This window comes from Pongo pygmaeus, chromosome 18, assembly GCF_028885625.2.
Source record: "Pongo pygmaeus isolate AG05252 chromosome 18, NHGRI_mPonPyg2-v2.0_pri, whole genome shotgun sequence".
Classification (NCBI taxonomy): Eukaryota; Metazoa; Chordata; class Mammalia; order Primates; family Hominidae; genus Pongo; species Pongo pygmaeus.
Window position 1 is genome coordinate 54,793,908 of NC_072391.2, and position 13,376 is coordinate 54,807,283.

Sequence of the window (13,376 nt, forward strand, 5' to 3'; positions counted from 1 at the left end):
TGAAGCTCAGTGCCCCCGCAGCCTCTCCCTGGGGCCTCCCGAGAAGGTTCCAGGCCCGAGGATAGCCATCCTAAGTCAGTAGCTCAACCGTGGGATTGAGGACCGTGCGTGGGCACAGCGGCAGGGTCTGCTTCCTATACCAGTCTCCTGGGGCCACCCGTGTGAATAGAAGACCAGCCCCTAAATGCCTGTCCATGCACTCCACCTGTTTTTTTTTTCGAGACAGGGTCTTGCTCTGTCACCCAGGCTGGAGTACAGTGGGGTAATCGTATCTCACTGCAGCCTCAAACTCCTGGTCTCAAGCGATTCTTCCACTTCAGCCTGTGAGCAGCTGGGACTACAGGCTTGCCACCACACCTGGCTTAAAAAAATTCTTTACAAGGCCATGTGCAGTGGCTCACATCTGTAATCCCAGCACTTTGAGAGGCCGAGGCAGGCGGATCACTTGAGGTCAGGAGTTCGAGACCAGCCTGGCCAACATGGTGAAACCCTGTCTCTACTAAAAATATAAAAATTAGCTGGGCATGGTAGTACATGCCTGTAATTCCAGCTACTCGGGAAGCTGAGGCAGGAGAATCACTTGAACCCGGGAGGTGGAGGTTGCTGTGAGCCAAGATCATGCCACTGCACTACAGCTTGGGCAACAGAGCGAGACTCTGTCTCAAAAAACATTTTTTATTTTTGTAAAGACAAGGTTTTGCTATGTTGTCCAGGTTGGTCTTGACCTCCTGGATTCAAGCAGTCCTCTCACCCTGGCCTCTCAAAGTGCTGGGATTACAGGCATGAGCCGCTGCACCCAGCCACACCCCCGTCTTGAGACTGCCCCCTGAGTGGCTCTGGTTAGCTGGGAACCACCCACACTGCCCACATGGCCACCCCCAACTTGGCTGCTATAGGCAGAGCTGGCATCTGAAGCCCCAGACAACAGAACACCATGTGGTTCTCCCAGGGCTATTTGCCCTGGAGTCCTGGATTCTAACCACGAGACTCCCCAGCCAGAGCTGGTAGCAAGGAAGGGAGGGATGAGGAGGGCTGTCATGAGTCAGGCTTGACTTCCTGAAGAAATGGGCTTAGAAGTGGCAGTGTCCAGGAACGGATGGGTGTGTGTGTGTGCTGGGGTCGGGGGCACGGATCTGGGGGTCCGCATTTGGCTGAGCCCTAAAGGGACCTCTGCAGGAGGAGCAGAGCGAGATCTTGGAGTACTCGGTGCTGCTGCCTCGAACACTCTTCCAGAGGACGAAAGGCCGGAGAGGGGAGGCTGAGAAGAGACTCCTCCTGGTGGACTTCAGCAGCCAAGCCCTGTTCCAGGTATGGGGTCCTCACCCTCATGCCTCCCAGGGGGAAGCAGTTTTTTTCTGACAGAGGTGGAAAGAAGGCATGCAGATGAGCTCCTTCCTCTGGGAGTCAAAGCCTTTCCTTGTAAAGTTACAAATTGCACTGCAATGTGCAAATCTCCCTGTGAGAGGGCTAAGCAATGTTCTTCTTACTATAGTGTAAATGACTACATGGGCAAAATTGGTTCCTGAGGGAGACGCAGCATCTCAAGGCAATGTGCTGGGAGAGGGTTATCTAGAGAGGGTAAGGGGCTTCTGGGCCCTTCTTCTCAGTCCTGATCTGCCTCCCTACTCTCTTCCTCCAACCCCATGTATCTAGGACAAGAATGCCAGCCAAGTCCTGGGTGAGAAGGTCTTGGGGATTGTGGTGCAGAACACCAAAGTAGCCAACCTCACAGAGCCCGTGGTGCTCACCTTCCAGCACCAGCTACAGCCGGTGAGTGGGGGCCAGCCATCGAGGGGACAAGCACCCCTCGGCCATGTGGCCCTTTCCTCTCCCTCCCTCCAGACTCATTTGCCTTTATAATGAAACGATTGCCTGATCGAGAGCTCCAGCCAGTCAGGTCCAAATGGGGCGGGTGGTGGCTTGACTGTGTTCTAGACTTCCTCTGCCTGGCCCGTAAAGTTGGCGGGGTGGGGGGCTGTCACAGAAACCACTCTCCTTTCTTGTCCCTACAGAAGAATGTGACTCTGCAATGTGTGTTCTGGGTTGAAGACCCCACATGTGAGTATGCAGGGGTCTCTGGGCTGGACAAGTCTCTGGAAGAGAAATAGAGTCCTGGGGGGGTGGGGGAGGTGGGGTTAATCACCGAGGGCTTCCTGGAGAAAGGAGGACTTTGAAGAGAGAGCGATGGCAGGCTACGAGTAGGCCAGGTGGAAGAATGACACAGTCGTGCTTTTGGGGGTGGACACAGTGGGGTCCTGGAGGACTGGACTTGATTGGAGCCCCGTGCTGTCCCCTCCTCAGTGAGCAGCCCGGGGCATTGGAGCAGTGCTGGGTGTGAGACCGTCAGGAGAGAAACCCAAACATCCTGCTTCTGCAACCACTTGACCTACTTTGCAGTGCTGATGGTGAGGGTCCCCACTCTCACCTCGCAGCCACACCCCAGGCCGTGTGCTTGTTCTGTGCAAGCACTTTTCATATATTAAGTCATTTATTCCTCATAACAGCTCTCCAAGGTAGCTTCTATTGTTGTCCCATTTTATAGATGAGGAAATGGAGGCTCAGAGAGGTTAAGCAATTTACCCGTGGCCACACAGCTAGTCAGTGAAGGAGCTGGTTCATAAAGCCCCTGCTCTTTATTCCCAAATTTTGGTGTGTGCAAAAATGCAGATTCCTGGCCCTCACCTAGGGTTCTGATTTGGCAGTGCTGGGGCCAAGAGTGTTTCTAATGAGGCCCCTGAGGTGGCCTCCAGTGCCCCCAAGACCTCAGAATTCATGCTCCCAGGACTGTAGGATTCTGCCTGTGGGTATCCACCTGGGGCTTGAACACCCCTGGGTGTGGGAATCTCATTCCCTCACAGGAAACCTATTCCCACGTTAAATGTTATAGAATAATAATCAATGCCAGGACAGAATAGGGGTTCTCTCATGAAGGGTTCTTGGCCTCTGTGAGTCAGGAAGCCGCTTGAGAATGTGGTCAAATCTAAAGATGCCCCCACTCCAGAAAAATGCACTCATGGGACCACATTCTGCTCAGTTGGGAGAGGGGGTTCTTAGGCTTCCGAGGCCCACCAGGGACCCCAGGTTAGCCCCTCCCGCAGGGCAAGCCTCCAGGTTGGGTGGGGGACACAGAGGCCAGCTCTCTCCTGTCTCCTGGGGCCAGGTCTCCTCGGTGGAGGTGGACGCTGTGCACAAGCACTACCTGAGTCTCCTCTCCTATGTGGGCTGTGTCATCTCTGCCCTGGCCTGCGTTGTCACCATTGCCGCCTACCTCTGCTCCAGGTGAGGCCTGAAAGGGGTGGGACAGGGGAGGGGACCCTCCATTGCACACACCTCCACCAGGGCGCCGCACACATCTCCGGTCATGGCCCGCCCGCATGACCTGGAACTGTGTGTGTGTTTAGGGGAGATGTTGGGGATATAGCATGCTGACCCCTGGGGGCCACGTCTCCTCCTCAGATCAGTGGTGTTTGGATAACATAGCATTTACAAATTTTAGCTGTCAACATTTTATTTATTTATTTTTATTTTTATTTTATTATTATTATTTTTTTTTTGAGACAGAGCCTTGCTCTGTCGCCCAGGCTGGAGTGTAGTAGCATGATCTCGGCTCACTGCAACCTCTGCCTCCTGGGTTCGAGTGATTCTTGTGCCTCAGCCTCCTGAGTAGTTGGGACTACTGGCGCCTGCCACCACACCCGGCTAATCTGTATATTTTTAGTAGAGACGGGGTTTCACCATGTTGCTCAGGCTGGTCTCGAACTCCTGACCTCAAGTGATCCACCCACCTCAGCCCCCCGAAGCGCTGGGATTACAGGCATGAGTCACTGCACCAGGCTAATTGTCAACATTTAAAATTGAAAGAGTCCACCTAAGACTGTTTCTTTCCTGGAGTAAGACAGGAAAGCAAAATAAAAAATTTAAAAAAGGAAAGAATCTTCATTTCCGCCTTTGAATAAGCAGATTTGTGGGAGCACTGGGTGGACAAAATAATATCACAGCGGTAATGATCATACTTAACGTGTGTCAGACTTCCCACGTGCCATGCACTGTTCTAAGTGTTTTACATGTGTGAACTCAATTCATCCTCACAACAGCCCTATGAAGGAACACTCAGAGAGGGTAAGTGACTTGCCTGAGGTCACACAGCAAGAAAGTGTCAGAGGTCAGATTGTCAGTGCTTGGCTTGGCCTAAATTGGGGTCCACTTGCCCTCAGCGCTGAACCCATTTGGGTAGAGGAGAGGCACCCTCAGTTCTCACTGTCCCCAGCCACGAGGAAGGAGAGGAAAGTGAAGCTGTATTTATGCGTGTGCACAAGCACATGTGTGCATATATGACTGTCATGTGTGTGCACAGCTGTGTACCTGGGGAGCTAAGTAGGTGATGGTGATGAGGAAGGACAGCTGGGTGATGAGATGGGCTCGGTGGAAGGCTGGGGGTGGAGGCAGAAGTCCTCAACACCCAGCTGCTCATAAACATGCCCAAGGACACAGCACAGGAACCCTTAGGAACTGAGCACCTTATCTGTGTCAGATGCTTTGTGTCAGTGTAACTGTCACCCCAACCCTTTGAGGGCACCATCCTCCCACTTCACAGATGGGCAAACCGAGAGTCTCAAGGGGAAGGGACCAGCTCAAGGTGGTGCCATGAGTTAGGGGCAGGGCAGGGTGGGACTCCAGGATGGTGACACCAGGGTCTGCATGTTCTGCGGCACCCTCTAGGGCCATGTAGAATCCTGGAGTGGGGGTGGGGTGGGGTGTGCACACATTGACTTGCAAACCTCAGACAGACCGATGCGCGCAGCCCACACTCAGACCCACAGGTGCACAGTCGTGCAGACAGACGGGCAGACACAGAATGTGGATGGCATGGATTCTCCAACATGGTGAAAATGCCGAAGTGTTTCCTGTGTGACTTTGAGAGTATCTGGTTTATTATTGTGTTTGTCTTCCTTGCTCTGCCTGGCTGAGGCTTCTGTTCAACGTGCACGTGGTGCCTGAGTCTGTGGGTGCTGGGCACACAGTAGGTGCACAGGCGGATGTGGGGAGCAGTTTGGCTGCAGCCGCAGGAATAGGATAGGGGCCATGTATGATTGCATGTGTGTGTCCGGGTAGGGGGGCAGTCTGGGAGGGCTTCCTGGAGGAGATGTGGGCACACTCCCCTCTCTACCTTCCCACACTGGCCCACCAGGGTGCCCCTGCCATGCAGGAGGAAACCTCGGGACTACACCATCAAGGTGCACATGAACCTGCTGCTGGCCGTCTTCCTGCTGGACATGAGCTTCCTGCTCAGCGAGCCGGTGGCCCTGACAGGCTCTGAGGCCGGCTGCCGAGCCGGTGCCATCTTCCTGCACTTCTCCCTGCTCGCCTGCCTTTCCTGGATGGGCCTCGAGGGCTACAACCTCTACCGACTTGTGGTGGAGGTCTTCGGCACCTATGTCCCTGGCTACCTGCTCAAGCTGAGCGCCATGGGCTGGGGTAAGTGGTTGGGGAGGCGGGGTGCCTCAGACCTGCCTCTCGCACTTGGCTCTGGCAAAACCCAGGCACCTGGTTCTGCCTCTCCACCCACCTCTCTGACTTCCCTCCTGGCCTCCTTCACTCATCCTCAGGCGTCCTTCACCCTGGCTGAATCAAGGTCCCCTTTAGGAAGAAGCGGTGAGCCCTGTCCCCAAGAAACACTTGCAAATTCTCCGCATCACTCACTCCATTGCAAAGGGGATTTACGAGCAGGGCCACCATGTGTGAACGTGCAGGTTGTGCACTGCTCAAAGGCACCCAGTTCAGAGATCAGAGGGGCTGAAATCCAGCCCCACTCCACTCATTTAATTCACTCTGGCTGGCAGTGGCCCTGCCTCAGGATCCCCCTGGACCTTGGGTAACAGATTCCCTGTGACTTTGGCATTCTGTTCTTGGCCAATGACTGTTCGATTCACCTGTGGCCCAGCCCTCTTATGTCAGACCTACGGCCCAGGGGCTCATGATGCCACAAGTCTGTTTGGACATTGCACAGACCCCCCAACCTCCGCATGCCCCGACTCCAGCTTGCTGCTCTTCGTGGGTTTGCCATTGGGCCCCTTCTTTGTCCATTCCCCCATTTGCATGAAATTCCTTTGGAGGTATCTCTGTGTCAGGACTTTGTGTTTGGAGGTGGGCAGCCCCTTCTAGGGAGCTTCTAATCTCCACCGAATAGGCGAGGTCAAAGCCCAGTGCAGATGTCCCCTGATGGCAGAACTCTTGCTGTCCCTCCTAAGCTGTCTGCTCCTCCCATCTCCCCTGTGACATCCAGCCCTGCAGCAAAGACCCACAGGCCTGTCTCCCAGGCGCCCCCAGGGTGACGAAGGGCAGGGCTGAGGTTGGAGGAGAGTGCTTCCCCTCATAGGAAACCGATACTGGAATGGGGAAGGGGAGGGTCCAAACTTGGGGGAACTTCCTCACCAGATGGGGCTGGGTGGGCTTCAGGAGCCCACACTTCAGAGGGGCCCTTGCCCTCCAGACTCCCTGAGGCCAGCAGGGAAGGGGCAGGCCTCAGAGAGCGGGAAGTGGAGCAACATGCATTGCCATCCTCAGGCTTCCCCATCTTTCTCGTGACGCTGGTGGCCCTGGTGGATGTGGACAACTATGGCCCCATCATCTTGGCTGTGCATAGGACTCCAGAGAGCGTCATCTACCCTTCCATGTGAGTGGCTGTGTGCAGTGGGGGCAAGAGGTGGGTCTCTGGGCACAGAGGCCAGAGTGCAGCCCGGGCCCAGCTCATGCTGGCCAGGGGACACCTGGGTTCCAGTCTCCTCGAGGAACTGGCCTGGCAGTGGCTGGAGCACTGGTCTAAGAGTCATGGAGGGTGAGAAAAGGCCTGGATCTACCACTCACAGGCCCCGGCCCTTCTCTGAGCCTCGGTTTCCTCGTGCACGAATGGGGGTATGGGTTGGAGCAGATGAGCCTCACCACATTCCTCAGCAGCACCTCTCTGTCTCCCCATGCAGATGGGAAGACAGAGGCTCAGGGAAGGAAGAGATCCGCTCTTGGCCACACTGAGGGCTTGTGTGCTGTTCGAAGGCAGAGGATGAGTGGGGTTGAAGTCCTGTCCTTCTCTACCCACCCGATTCACCCAGGCTGGCAGTGGCCCTGCCTGTGGATCCCCTGAACCCAAACTGGAAGCCAGGGTTCCTGAGCTCCAGGCTGGGAAGGAATCTTTCCCATTGGCTTAGTGGGTTTGAAATTTTCAGCTCTTTACATTGTGACCCAGTGATTTCTGCCTCACTTTTGTACCATCTATATTATTACTTACTTAATATTTTCCTTTAAACAGTCTGACTTGTTAACTCAAACGTATTTTTAAAATTACATCAACACTGTAAATAGAAAACGAGCAGCACTTGCTGTAAACAGTGGATAATCCTGAAAACAAACGTGACAACCACAGCCCAGGAAATGCTGCCCGTGCTGGCCACACACTGAGCCCTCCTGCCCTTGCCCGCAGGTGCTGGATCCGGGACTCCCTGGTCAGCTACGTCACCAACCTGGGCCTCTTCAGCCTGGTGTTTCTGTTCAACATGGCCATGCTAGGCACCATGGTGGTGCAGATCCTGCGGCTGCGTCCCCACACCCAGAAGTGGTCGCATGTGCTGACACTGCTGGGCCTCAGCCTGGTCCTTGGCCTGCCCTGGGCCTTGATCTTCTTCTCCTTTGCTTCTGGCACCTTCCAGCTTGTCGTCCTCTACCTTTTCAGCATCATCACCTCCTTCCAAGGTAAGGAGAAGACCTGTCCCTTGGCCCAGGCAGGGTGTCTACACATGGAGCAAGAGGCAGGGAAGAGATCACCCAGGGAACCTGAAGACTTCCCTTCTCTGGGCCTCAGTCATCCCATTCATAAAATGGGGACATCCAGGCCACAGTCGACAAATCTTGATTGAGCACCTACTATGTGCAGGCCCTGTGTTAAGCCACAGGGCTATGGCTGAGCTGGTTGGGTGTGGGCCTTGTTCTCGTGGAACTCAGCTCTAGTGGGGAAGACTGAGCATCAGCAGGCAAGCGTGTAGCCATCAAAGGTGGTCCCAGATAGTAGGGATGTCGTCGTGAGCACGTGCTGCACAGGGCCTAGGCTGGGGTGGGGGACACCCTAAGAAGGGTGGCCAGGGAGGCCTCTCTGGATGGGAGACGTGTGAAGACAAGAGAAGGATCCCCCCCATGGAGAGATGGGGGGCCTCCCTACTCCAGGTGTGGTCCACAGACCAGCAGCAGCAGGGCTGTTAGGAGCTTTTTGGAAACGCAGCCTCTGGGCCACCCGGGCCCTGCCACATCAGAATCTGCATTTTCACAAATGCCCGAGGGGTCACGTGCACATGATATGATCAGGAGCCGTGGTCTAGGGGAAGGAAGCTCCAGGCGGAGGGAGAGGCAAGAGCAAAGATCCTGAGGTTGGAGCCGGTTGTGTGTAGGAAGGACAGTAAGGGAGAGTGTGGCCAGATGGCAGCGGGTCAGGGGTGGAGAGGTGGGATCCCAGGGCAGGGTCGTGAGAGCTCTGGCTTGATGCCAACAGGGTCCCTTTCTGTGCATGTACCTGTGTGTGTACATTCAGGTGCACACACACGCATGCACACCCCTCTGTTCCTGGTCGTGCAGAATGGAAGGGGGTTGTATGGCCAGGCCCAGGGGCTCTCATGGGGGTCAAGGCCAGCCTCCCATACAGGGTCACCCTAGAATGGGAGTTGGGAGTTGGTGGTGGGGAGATGGTACCAAATTTCGGTTATTTAATGTTCAAGCCTTCATTCCTGCCTGTGAGATGAGGGGACTCAGGATTGTGAGGCCCATACATTCACACAGACATTTACTGAGCTGTGGATACATCATAGTGCTATTAATTTGAGGGGTGCAAAATCACACAGTGCTTAAGTGGGTGGACTTCAGAGCCTGTTCACCACTGTTTGAGCCCTGGCTCAGCCACGTCCCCTTACCTGAGCCTCCTGGGCCTCAGTTTCCTTGTTTACAAAAGAGAATAGTAATGAATAGGAGGGGCCTGCAGGAAGCTTGTGACAGTAAGAGGCCACACGGGGACTTAGCACAGTGCCCGGCTCATAGGAGGTGCTCATTGGGTCTCATGGGTGCCCAACAGCACGTGCTTGGCAAACACTGTGGGGAGGTGGGGCAGACCCAAGTCACAGTGGCTAGGGAGGGTGGAGGAGGGATGGGGCGGGGCTCCCCCACCTGCTGACCCTATGCCCTCACCACCTGCAGGCTTCCTCATCTTCATCTGGTACTGGTCCATGCGGCTGCAGGCCCGGGGTGGCCCCTCCCCTCTGAAGAGCAACTCAGACAGCGCCAGGCTCCCCATCAGCTCGGGCAGCACCTCGTCCAGCCGTATCTAGGCCTCCAGCCCACCTGCCCGTGTGATGAAGCAGAGATGCGGCCTCATCGCACACTGCCTGTGGCCCCTGAGCCACGCCCAGCCCCAGGCCAGTCAGCTGCAGACTTCGGAAGGCCCAGCAACCATGGAGAGATGGGCTGTTACCATGGTGGACGGAATCCCAGGCTGGGCTTTTGAATTGGCCTTGGGGACTACTCGGCTCTCACTCAGCTCCCACGGGACTCAGAAGCACGCCGCCATGCTGCCTAGGGGACTGTCCCCACAACTGTCCCAACCCAGGTGGAGGCCTGGTCTCTCCTTACAACCCCTGGGCCCAGCCCTCATTGCTGGGGGCCAGGCCTTGGATCTTGAGGGTCTGGCACATCCTTAATCCTGTGCCCCTGCCTGGGACAGAAATGTGGCTCCAGTTGCTCTGTCTCTTGTGGTCACCCTGAGGGCACTCTGCATCCTCTGTCATTTTAACCTCAGGTGGCACCCAGGTCGGATGGGGCCCAGGGCAGACCTTCAGGGCCGGAGCCCTGGCAGAGGAGAGGCCCTTTGCCAGGAGCACAGCAGCAGCTCGCCTACCTCTGAGCCCAGGCCCCCTCCCTCCCTCAGCCCCCCAGCCCCCCCTCCATCTTCCCTGGGGTTCTCCTCCTCTCCCAGGGCCTCTTTGCTCCTTTGTTCACAGCTTGGGGTCCCCGATTCCAATGCTGTTTTTCGGGGAGTGGTTTCCAGGAGCTGCCTGGTGTCTGCTGTAAATGTTTGTCTACTGCACAAGCCTTGGCCTGCCCCTGACCCAGGCTCGGTACCAATGCCTGGGCTGGGCTAGGTCCCTCTGTCCATCTGGGCCTTTGTATGAGCTGCATTGCCCTTGCTCACCCTGACCAAGCACATGCCTCAGAGGGGTCCTCAGCCTCTCCTGAAGCCCTCTTGTGGCAAGAACTGTGGACCATGCCAGTCCCATCTGGTTTCCATCCCCGCACTCCAAGGACTGAGACTGACCTCCTCTGGTGACACTGGCCTAGAGCCTGACACTCTCCTAAGAGGTCCTCTCCAAGCCCCTGCAAATAGCTCCAGGCACCCTTGGCCGCCCATCATGGTTAATTCTGTCCAACAAACACACACGGGTAGATTGCTGACCTGTGCTAGGTGGTAGGGACACAGATGACCGACCTGGTCACTCCCCCTGCCAACATTCAGTCTGGTATCTGAGGCATGCGTGAAGCAAGAGCTCCTGGAGCTACAGGGACAGGGAACCATCATTCCTGGCTGGGAATCCTGGAAGACTTCTTGCAGGAGTCAGCGTTTAATCTTGACCTTGAAGATGGGAAGGATGTTCTTTTTACGTACCAATTCTTTTGTCTTTTGATATTAAAAAGAAGTACATGTTCATTGTAGAGAATTTGGAAACTGTAGAAGAGAATCAAGAAGAAAAATAAAAATCAGCTGTTGTTATCACGTAACAAACTGGCGTAAGCATTTTGAGTCATTTCCTTCTGAGCTTTTTCCTGTGCTTCTATTGAAAGAGTCACTGATACAAATACCTTGGGGCCAATCAGGAAACATGAAAGAGAGAAGAGGGCTGTGTGTGAAGAAAAAAAAAATCGACTGCTGGAAACCTCATCAACCAGGGCAAAGGGGAAGATAAATGGCAACTTGGTGTCTGTGCTGGGGAGGCAATAGGGAGTGGTGGGGTCTGTGGCGAACTGGAGACTCCCAACCCCATGTTTAGTGGGTGGCTGCTCATCAGCTCCAGCTGGTCACTGCCTTGCAGGGATGAGGGCCCCTGTAGCCAGACCACCTGCCTTTTATGAGAAATGGGAGATCCAGACTGTGGTTTGAAATCCCCTGGTTTTAAAATTTTGGCGAATCCAAAACATTATCTGGCCCAAGAGATTACAGTCAAAAGCTGCCTGGTCCTGGGATTTATGCAACCAGTTTACTGACCACTCTGCAGCAGGTGGGCTGCAAGAATTAAATCACTGGACTTCTCTCCCATCCCTGCCTTTAACCTTGTTCCACCAAATCAATCTCTCCTCCCCCTCCTAAGGCCCAGGTGAGGCAGATCACGCAGGTTCTCATCTCCCCTGTGATGAGAGCAGTTGCAACGGATCATTGCTACTGTGTTCAGGTAAGAGGTCCCAGTGCAGCCAAAGCCCTCCCCAAGGCCCACAGCCCACTCTCTCCCTTCTGCCAGCTCCTCCCTCCTCCCCTGGCCACTCTAGGGGGATGCCCAGCAGGGGAAGAGGCTCAGGGCCTTGGATTGGACAGGGTGGGTGTGAGGCAGCCAGGCCTAGACTGGCAGTGCCCTCTGAGGGGCGTGAATGTGGGATCTTGGGACCTGCAGGGACCAAGAAACCCTGTGCCCTGCTGCTCTCCCAGCCCTCCCTCCACTCACTCCCTCCACTCCCTCCGCTCCCTCCACTGACCTCCGTCCCCACCTTTCTGCAGGTGGGGGGCTCCTCTTATGCCCCCCAGCTCCAAAGGACAGAGGCCAAATCTTCCCAAGCCTCCCCTACCCAGGTGTCCGGATTGGGCAACCCAGGGGGATCACAGCCAGCTTCCCTCCTTACAGGCTTCTAGGTCTCCGTGAGGGGGTCTCTCAGAGCCCCATGGCTGGGCTAGGTCCTGGGGTGGGGGTTGAGGCAACTCCCCCCATCTTCCAGAAGGGAGGGAAATGACCCAGCCCCATTCCTCCACAATTCTCCTGCTTCTCAAACATCTGGTTACTGCATCTGAGGCTAGTTCAGGTAGTGGGGAGGGGTCTTGGTTTGGGTCTCACCTTCTCAGGTAGGCCCTGGACAGGGCACCAACAGTTCCATGCTGATCCTTTTCCCCTGATGGTTCTTATCATGCACTTTCCCAGGCTGTGGGGCTTTGGACAGTGGGATCGCCCTTTCTGCCAGCATGTGGCCAGGCCTGCATCTGGAAACATCCCTTTAGCTTGGGAAATGGATTGGAGCAGCTGAGGGCTGAATGCTGGCTGGGTCTCGCTGGAGGACTTGAGGCCCTGCCCACTGGAGCCATTGGGAGAAGCTGGGGCAGGAGGTGGCAGGAAGGGACACTACTGTTTTGTTGGCCCTGGGGTTGGGGGGGGCGGTCTCAGGGTTCTGTGCGTGGCTCCAGGCTAGTCCCTGGTCCCCAGGGGGCCTTTCAGGGAAGGGGCCATAGGAAAAGGTGGCCCTCCTTCCAGCCCTGCCTGACCTTCCCCCGCACCACACCCCCTCCGCCCACTTCCCAGGTGGGCTGGGTGCTCGGAGTCTCAGTCTGCTCACCCCCAGGCCCTCCTTCACACACTGGTAACTGTGAGCCTCTCTGAGGGCCCAGGTGCCAGGATGGGGCTCCAGCGATGGGCCCAGCACATCCAAGTCCACTGCCCCACCTCACCCTCACCTGCAGCTGGGAGGGAGGTCTGCAGATCTTCCAGGAGAAGGCTGGCCGGGTGTGGAGCAGTGGCAGGCCCAGCCATTCATCTGCCTTCGCCTGCAGAGGAAGTTTTTGGGGCTCAGGAAGCCCTGGGCTCTGACCTGCTGCTCCATGCTGAATTCCCACCTGCTTCTACACCATGAGTGACCCTGACATCCCCTCCCTACCCCTTCCCAGACCCAGAGGGCTCAGCAGGAGACACTGAGTGAGAGGAAGGGGAAATGGAGGCCAGCAGGGGCCGAGCGGCTCCCCAGTTCGATCCCAAGGCTGAGTAGGGCTAGTGCCAGCCCCGTGGGCCAGAGGGGGATGCCAGCAACCACACACCTTGGCGGGATGCCCTTCACCTTCCAATCTCCAAGTGGCCATGGCCTCATGCACAGTGCATCCGTGGGGCCTCCAGAGTTGGCCCGAGTGGCTGGCGCCCCAATTCCTTTAGGCTGAAGCCCAGGCGTGTTTGCCACCCCCACCTCCCACCCGATCAGTGACCAGTTGGGGTGTGAAGACAACAATTTCACAGCTCTGATGATCAGAAACGATGTAATGGACACAAGCAGCTCCTCCTGCGTCATCCATGAGTTCATCACACACCTCGGGAGGCTCAGGGTGACAG

The 13,376-nt window shown here is 56.0% G+C and overlaps 1 protein-coding gene across 22 annotated transcripts in view; it reads left to right on the plus strand.

Annotated features, from left to right (window-relative positions):
• The window catches only part of ADGRG1 (adhesion G protein-coupled receptor G1), a 44,579-nt gene extending 33,772 nt beyond the window's left edge, over positions 1-10,807 (plus strand). For 13 of the 22 annotated variants that reach the window (XM_054455039.2, XM_054455034.1, XM_054455038.2 and 10 more), the window contains 9 exons: positions 1,177-1,308; positions 1,654-1,770; positions 2,013-2,058; positions 2,302-2,405; positions 3,161-3,279; positions 5,189-5,475; positions 6,565-6,673; positions 7,475-7,743; positions 9,229-10,807. In XM_054455039.2, coding sequence (XP_054311014.1) covers positions 1,177-1,308; positions 1,654-1,770; positions 2,013-2,058; positions 2,302-2,405; positions 3,161-3,279; positions 5,189-5,475; positions 6,565-6,673; positions 7,475-7,743; positions 9,229-9,359 — 1,314 coding nt within the window. In that variant the 3' untranslated portion in view covers positions 9,360-10,807. The remainder of the gene's footprint in view (positions 1-1,176; positions 1,309-1,653; positions 1,771-2,012; positions 2,059-2,301; positions 2,406-3,160; positions 3,280-5,188; positions 5,476-6,564; positions 6,674-7,474; positions 7,744-9,228) is intronic. The other 9 variants (XM_054455046.2, XM_054455043.1, XM_054455044.2 and 6 more) reach the window with 1 other exon arrangement.
• Positions 10,808-13,376: the final 2,569 nt, after the last annotated feature.